Here is an 8,837-nt window from a genome sequence, read left to right as displayed (position 1 = left end):
TTTAATATTCATTAAATCCATTGCCTGCTGGCTGCAATTGCATCTACTTATAAGACCAGTGCATACCACATCTATGACGATTACAAATATTTATACATAAAATTAATACATTAATATCAAATAGGTTCGTACATACCAATCGATAGATATCGAAAAATCAATCAACCATATACTTTAAATACATCTTTACGTATATATATGCGATAAGTTTGAAAGTTAATGTTGCATTATGAAATGCATCTTTAAGTTTATACATTGAACATACGTATTGATTACATAACAACATTATGCTCTAAATGATATAAAAGTAAAATGATTTATGCATATATAAACATTATCAATATTTCTGTTCATATACCCGTATATACTTTCCTAAAGCCTAGACTTTCAAGCCATAGTTTTTTCTTGATTCATGCACACCTGTATTATTAATTAATTGTTTTCCATCGACAGTCCATTTATCAAATGGCTGTTCAAATAAAATCTCAAATCCTGCCTTTTCAAATATTTTCTGTGCATAAATTGACGCAGACTCGGTTTTAACATATATTGGCTTGATTCCAAGGTTTCGGATCATACACAATGCAGAATTAACAATTTTAGATGCCATTCCTTGCTTTTGATATTTTTGTGAAACCGTAAGCCCAACAAAATGAAGTGCTTGTGTCGTTCCATAATAACCGAAGAAATCCGCTTTACTTGAACAGTACGAAGTGAATAAGTGCTTCTGTTGTGTAGGTTTTGCTTGTATGCCAGTTAAAGCTGATTTGTCGTCTTTACATTGGACCTTTATCCTAATGATTGCAACAACGTCTTCAGTTTCTTTGTGAATAATCATTAGCGATAAATTATGTTTCATTGTTGCTATCCAATGATCTTCATATTCGGACGTATACTGTACGTTTAAAGATCGGTTTATTGGTTCTTTCGTAAGGAAGTTCTCTCTTGTAAAATCAATGGCTTTTCTGTAAAACTCTTTCGTCACCAAAACTAAAATCTTCCCGGGAGCATCAAATGTTTCTTGAGCAGCATCAAATGCCTAGGTATATGTAAATACAAACAATATAAATATCCAACGTAGACATTATTCAATAGTTTAACATTTTAAAGTCAAATTATAATAATAATGATTTATTATAAAATAATAAAATATTTTGAAAAAAATCATGAATAGCAAATTCTTAAATTTTACCTTGTAAATCTGATGTAATTGCAAACTATTTAAATCCTGATCCTGCATTATTATTGCAACGTTTCACTGAAACGGTGATGTGTTTAACTTTAAAGCTAGTCTTATTATAGTATATAGCCCATATAAAACATTAGAATAGTTTGTTTCAATTTCCTGTGAGTTTAAATTGAATATGTTCTTCACTACACAGCTGTTATACAATGTATATATGATTTCACATGAGACTTGCCTTTCATGTATTCAAATATAGAAACGCTAATTATGACCTGAATATATGATATTAAACAAAAACTTGATTCATTAAAACAGATTAAATTGTATATGATTGTCAATGCACTACAAACGAAAAGTACATTTTAAAGTTTTTACTACCGAAAAGTACATGTTAATGTATTAGTGTTGAAAAGTACATGTTAATGTATTAGTATTGAAAAGTACACGTATTTAGTTTCAAAACGTACATGTTAATGTATTAGTATTGAAAAGTACATGTATTAGTATTGAAAAGTACATGTTTATGTATTAGTATTGAAAAGTACATGCTAATGTATTAGTATTGAAAAGTACATGTATTTAGTATCGAAACGTACACGTTAATGTTTTTATTACCGAAAAGAACTTGTAGATCTAAATGTATTTTGTATCGAAGTGTACATGTTAATGTACTTTGTATCAAAAAGTACACATTATTTTTTATCGAAACGTCCCTGTTAATGTTTTTTGTATCAAAAAGTACATGTTCTTCTATTAATTATCGAAAAGTATATGTTAACTGCTTTGTATCGAACAGTACACATTTATTATTATCGGAACATAATTATTACTGTTTTTTGTATCAAAAAGTAAATGCTATTCTATTAATTATCCAAAAGTACATGTTAATGTGTTTTGAATTATAAATAGATGCTATCCTTTATTAAAATTGAAAAGTTCATTATTTTTTGAGAAACAGAGAGAATATCATATCAACATTTATTTGTTTATATATAAATACACGTATATTTAAAGTGCCAAAATTTTATTTCTATAAATGTATTCAAACTCAAAAAATGTATTTGCACCATGTTCTTTTTTCATAAGAAATAATTATATTAGATATTTACAACTTTGTAACTTGACTCAGGCAAATTGCTGCAGCAGAAGTTTAATATTTTCAATGTTTAAATATCACTCAATTACTAATACAAAACACAAATAGTAATGGTTAAAATCATTTCAGTATTTCTCTCCAAAATATAGTAAAATAAGAATAACACTTGTAAGGAAACAGTAAGCGTATGATTTATCGTCAAGCTCCTATTATCAACCTTGTTCGGCATCTTCTGTTTCCAAAGTGAGTCAAATCACAAGTAATTAGAAAAAGTAAACAGTGTTACGATATCTTGAAAAAAAACTTAATAATTTACAAACAAATGCATTTGCACGAGGATGGTTTTGAGCCTGTTAATTATAACACTGGTTTGTTTGTTATATTTGTATGAGAAAGATGTAACAAAATTTTTAATAATGTTAATGTTGATCGAAATAAACTGTGTATTCCAAAATGAAAGAAAAGAGACCCCAAGCATTTTTTTTATTATAAAGAGTTTGAAATTTAGGGAAAGGGTATAAATCTATCAAGTTTAATATTCATTAATATTCATTTTACAAATATAATTATTCATATTCTGCCTAGGAAAAAACGCTGTACTATACTTTACTGTCTTAAGTGTTTCTACGTACTTCTTCATCATTAAGAAAGCGTATTATTATAATAATGATAATTTCTGTGTAATCTAATGAAGGAGGTTTATTTTCTCTGAACCTATTTAATTGGCTCATTGTTTTATCCACATCCTTAAGAATGCTTACGACGCACGATTGCTACAAAGTACAAATCAAAAATATATGAATATTTTCTTTTATTTTATGTTTTCCTTCGATTATATTTTTAGCGGTTTTAAAAGGAATTCAACTTGAGTTTTAAGTAATTCAAACTAAACCACGTGTAAAGACACTTGACACGAACGCGCATTACCAATTGTTTTAAGGACTTTTTTCTTATAAAAATATGATGAATCATATGAAAATACCCTTCCACTTAATAAAATGGCGACTGTTGGTATATAAACAAGCCATTAGAAATGTTGAGCAAGAGATAGGAAAAACGCTCTGATCTGAGGTTAGTTTTCTATTTGGTTTTGTCTTGTTTAGCGATTTTGTTTTGCACGGACGTCTCTTTAGCATATTCATGCTTGATATACAGTTTGATTGGTTATATTCAAACAAATTGCGCTAAAATGTCCAAACGAATATGATTTTTTTAAAAACAGATATCCTAGATTTGAGCATTAATGAGTGATGAGTGATTGAATAAATTATTTCTTGATTTTTTTCTTCAAAATAATGTATGTATAATGCAGCTTCGAATTGCCCTTTTTGTTTACAAAAAATCAATTAAAATATCAGAAAAAATTGTCAGATGCCTTAAAGTTTTGTTTTATTTTTATGTGTTATTAAATGGGTTATTTTTAAAAGTATAATACATGTATAATATAATGATGGGTGAAAATGTTAATTGAAATTACTAACACTCAAATGTTTTCGTTATAAATGATTGATGCGTTATACTATTTAAAACATGTATTAGTCTTCATGCATTTATGAGTTCACAATAATGTAAGTTTTATGTATAAATTCAACTCATACATGTACATGTATAGTTACGATTATGTTACATTGAATGTTCTTTGATTACCGCAGTGTGGATAATCTGCGAATGTTGCTCATTTTGGAAATTAACCATTTTCATGTTTATCTTTTCATGAATTACTAGTATATTTAAGCCATTGTTAATGGGCAGGACGATAGCTTGTGTTTACCACAGAAGTCCATTTACATGATCAGTCAAACTGAGTCTGCAATGTTTTCAAGTGTCCTGGGATTTTAGCGTTATTTAATGTCTCGATATTTTACCATTTTATCTATCTCTAATCGAGTTAGTGGTCAGTTTTAAGAATGTTACCTATGTATCAATTGTTAAAATATGATTTCATTAATTTTAGAGCATTACCAGCTAAGAACACCGAAATTATTCTGTACTTACGATGGAAACAGCCAAGCGGAACCATTTCGGAATTATAGCCCTATTTGTATTGAGTTTGACAGTTTGTTTCATCAAAGGTAATGTATTTTAGATATACATGTATATTTATCGAATTCTGTGACATTCATAATATTGAATTTGATGAGACAGATAATAAATATGATAGATCATGTAATCCATCATCATTATATATATTAGAATAGTGCTAAATGTATGTTCAGAAGAATGCTAAATGTATGTTTAAGTATTTTTAATTTTCTATCAGGGGAAACCCTTGTAATTAATGAACAAAGCACAGAGGACAAATATGGCTTACGCTGCTACCCCAAATGCAGATCTGGTTATGAACCTGTTGGATGTTGCATTTGCCAACCTATTGGTGGACCGAAAGTTATTCAGTACTTGAAATCTCGACAAAGTTGCAAACTGCATGAGACCACGGCGCAACAGCGCAGTCTGATCAGGATCCATGCTGTTCAATATAAGTTTCTCTACCTGTTATAGGGTTGGTAAGCGAACAGCATGTATCCTGATCACACTCGAAAATTATTTCCAGTCCGATCATGTCAAAAAACCTCAGAGGAGTTCCTTTAAAAGAGTAAACACTTACCACTCCAGAAACAATATGCATTTAATTCAAACGCGGTCGTTTAATCAGCCGGTACTAAAGCATAAGATAATACTCATACATGTATATTGTCTTGTGACTATGCTTACAATTAAGCAATTAAAAAAGTCTATGTAGTTGGCACAGAGATCGATTTATCAATATCAAGATAGGAAATGAAATTAACTTGAATTTCAGAAAAACATTCAAATAGAATAGAGAAATACAGAAACTCGACATTCGATTAATCACTGTTGATAATAATTGGAAAGCTGACACGATATTCAGTAAATCATTCAGCTTGACATACATTTTATATCCCTATTTTATTGTCGAGCTAGGACTTTAAGCTGACTTGACATTCAGCACAACATTCAGGTTTACATTTGTTTATTTTACTCTTTTAGAATTTGACTTGATTTTGACTCTCTTTCGAGCTGGGATGTGCAGTTGGCTAGACAATTAGCACAACATCCAGTCCGACATTCGTTTTTGCTCTTGTTGTATGTCGAGCTGAGATGTGATGCTGTCTCGACATTCGGTACAGCATTTAGCTTAACAATAATTTTAATGTTTCAGTTAAATATGACAAGCTAGGATGTGAAGCTGGCTCCACATTAAGCACAACATTGAGCTCGACATTCGTTTCCATGTCTCATTTTTGAATGTTGAGCCAAGATGTGACGCTTGCTTGACCTTCAGTACAACATTCAGCTCAACATTCGTTGGCTGGACATTCATCAAACATTTAGCTCAATATTAGTTTTATGTCTCGTTCTAAATGTTGAGCTGGGATTTGAAACTGGCTAGACATTCATCAATCATTCAACTCAATATTAGTTTTTATGTCTCATTTTTGAATGTTGAGCTGGAGTGTGCAGCTGGCTTGACATTCAGCACAACATTCAGCTCGACATTCTTTATATGTCTCATTATTTAATGTCGAGCTAGGATATGAAGCTAGCTCTAAATTTGTGGTAAAAATACACTGTTTCACGTATGTCCGTATCCGTTCATTTGATATTGGGAAATTCCAGCTGAAAGGAAACATTTAAGTCAAGCTTCGAATTTCCTTTTGCGCACACATTATTATTATGCGTTATTTCAAAATTTCTATATCTATTTAGAAAAAAGGCAGAAAACAAATATTATATTGAATAGGTTATTCAAAACTTACAAAAATATACATTATCATAATTACTATAGTTTACTATTCTAGTATAATACCATAATTAAGAAACGTACTGTACTCTGCAATTGATAATAAAAAAAATCCAGCATAGATTTGAAAGTTTTCAACTTTTCTCGTGCAGAACGTTTGATTGTCTCCCTTCAGATAAATTACATCATTTATAAAGGTATCTTTTCCTTATAATAAGGGACCATATAGCAAAATCGTTTACAAGGTAATATTTCATAACTTTGTTTCTTGTTCATTGTTTCATTTCTAACTGGGCTGGAATGAATGAATAGATATTAATCAGTATCTTTAAATGGCAGATTCCCGGAAAAAATAGTCAAATTGTTCGAATCTTTCACGCAATCTATGCTACAAATTTAAAACTTTTAACCATACACATCTATTATTCAAAGTAAAGATCTATATAGTAACTTGCCTCATATACTAATGTTCATAATGTACATAACATTAGCTATTAATGTGAATAACACGATTTCAAGCGACTCGTACCGTTCGGCCGCTTTTCAAAATAGCGGATAAAATCATTTTTAAAATGTGTCCAAACATTTCTAAAATCAGCTAATCATTTTTAAAGAATCAAATTAACAATAGAATTACAAAGCGTTACCGCAGCATTGACGTGAATAACCAGTGTCTCTGTTTTTCTTTGTGTTACTGTAAGTAGGGTTTCAAGTCAATGACATAATTATCTCCACGTCATTCCGCCAGAAGCATACCTGACAAACATTTCCTTCGAAAGTAGCAGGTATATGAAAACGTTATATGTTTTCCAATGAGTTAGTAAACTAAACATGATTTGAAAGAGATTTGAAATCTAACCTTGCAATAGTTAACTCTTTCACATGATATCTTGGGTGATTTTTTCTGCCTAGAAATATTATTTAACCTCATACTAAAACACCTGTCATCGCCTCACATTTGCAATTTAAGTCAATTTACAATATGCATATGTAAATTTACAAAATAAATTACGACATCGCCATATGTAAATATCATACATAAATTACATGACTAATAAGTCTCATTAACAGCTGCTTCTATACCCAAATATGAATCAGCTTATTTCAACATGTTCAGTTACACGTCTGCAAAATTGTTTTGTCTGTCATTTAGAAATTTGCACGTAGCATAGAAATTGTACGAATTGTCACAAATCCTTTTATGTATTGAAGTATCTATAAACCTTGTTTACATTTTGTCATTATGGATTGCTATATTTCGTCATAACAATATAATAATGCAAATCAAGAAGATATGTCCTTGGATAAAACACTTTCATCATTGTTATAAAAGCGACAGTTTCCCAAAGCAGTAATTTTATATTAAATCGTGCAACAGTCTGAAATCTGCCATACTCATTAAATAATGCTTATGCATGCAAGCTGAAAATAAAACGATATATAATTACCCAAAACAAATAAATTATATTCCCTATATTCCCTTTGCTGTATTGATGCTTTTGTCTAGGCAGGAAACACATGTAGACAAAGAGAACACTGTTTTATTCAACATCAAATGAAATAATGTGCTGTTCAAAAGATATAAAAGGAGATGAATCCATCATTAATTCAACCAAACCGGCTTTCTGACGTGAAAGGAGAAACGTCAAAACGAATCCGAGACAATGTTTGAATACATGCGTTATGTAATTTTGTTCTCTGTTGCGGCAGCAACCATTACTCAGCATCATTTTGAGTTTGAAAATGCTTTAACTGACGAGCAAAAAGCAAATGATAATCTTCACAGGATGAGAAGCCAAGCTTCAAACAAGGAAACGCTTTACTATAACTCTGCTGACTTATCTATTGAGCTGAATTTATGTATTATTCCGGTGAACGGTGAAACAAATGCAACGCTTTACGTCGACAATATTCTTTTCTCAAATGATGGCAAGTCGGACAATGTAACTGTTGTTTTTCCAAATAATGTTATTGGATCGTTTTTAAGCAAATCACATTCAGATTTTGGTCACTTGTGGAATGTCTTTGAGGATTCTGGACCAATCGGAAAAGCCGTACTTCTTCCAAAAGGTAATTACACTCTTCAAATCACAGCGGAGATAGATACATATGGAATCGAGTTTGACAATATGAGAATTAATGTTGACAATTTGGCTAACAAGAATCTGTTTTGCGGACCAACCACTGTCTCCAGTCCAGGAAAATAACACCTATATGTGTATAACATGCTTGATGTTTAAATCATCCATTAGAATGGTAAAGAAATTAAAGTTTACTTGACTGGAAAAAAGCTATTTGTTATACTTTCCGCACAAAGTGGAGTAGATTTAATAATATTGTATACAGAAATCGAAAAAGGACACAATAATTGACCAGTTAATAACAACGAGGGAAGTTGTAATATATTTAACATTGGACTCAATGAATATAAACTGTAAGTATTGGTCCGGTTTTAATATTTTTATACAAAAGTTTATGCTTTCTAATAATACGTGTGAAGGATTCTGCTAACTGCAAAAAAAAAAAACTTACTATAATTTTCGATGGACTGAGGCATTAAGCAAAACCAGTCAAAAATACATTAACTTTGTATGACAAAAATACAGTGTGAACGTTGTTTCATGCATCAACTTGCGGTCATCTTGTCATTTATTGTCTACAAACCATGGCTTCCTAAACGTGTTTTCTTGTTAAGAAATGAATTTTTTTTAACTTGGCAGGTCTAAAGATATTACCTTTTATCGCTACTTACTGTTTAAAGACCTGTCAATGTTTCTTTACAATAAAAGCAC

At 30.5% G+C, this 8,837-nt stretch overlaps 1 protein-coding gene across 1 annotated transcript; it reads right to left on the bottom strand.

Moving 5' to 3' along the window:
* Positions 1-236: 236 nt before the first annotated feature.
* On the bottom strand, positions 237-1,362 carry LOC132721409 (uncharacterized). Its single transcript, XM_060705714.1, has 2 exons — positions 1,193-1,362; positions 237-1,039 (listed from the first exon to the last, which is right to left on the bottom strand). Exons 1-2 carry the CDS (start codon positions 1,238-1,240, stop codon positions 380-382), a joined length of 708 nt encoding a protein of 235 aa, XP_060561697.1. The 5' UTR covers positions 1,241-1,362; the 3' UTR covers positions 237-379.
* Between the last annotated feature and the right edge of the window lie 7,475 nt (positions 1,363-8,837).

Source organism: Ruditapes philippinarum, unplaced genomic scaffold (genome assembly GCF_026571515.1).
Source record: "Ruditapes philippinarum isolate M1 unplaced genomic scaffold, ASM2657151v2 ctg10990_1_1_1_1, whole genome shotgun sequence".
NCBI classification, from domain to species: domain Eukaryota; kingdom Metazoa; phylum Mollusca; class Bivalvia; order Venerida; family Veneridae; genus Ruditapes; species Ruditapes philippinarum.
Note: the sequence above shows the minus strand (reverse complement) of the source record. Positions and strands in the feature narration are given on the sequence as shown.

What these genes read in the sequence shown, in the direction of transcription:
- LOC132721409 (XM_060705714.1), bottom strand. Translation starts at nt 1,240, where the DNA reads ATGCAGGATCAGGATTTAAATAGTTTGCAATTACATCAGATTTACAAG. An exon ending in AATTACATCAGATTTACAAG is followed by an intron (nt 1,040 to 1,192) that starts GTAAAATTTAAG and finishes ACATATACCTAG; the next exon opens with GCATTTGATGCTGCTCAAGA.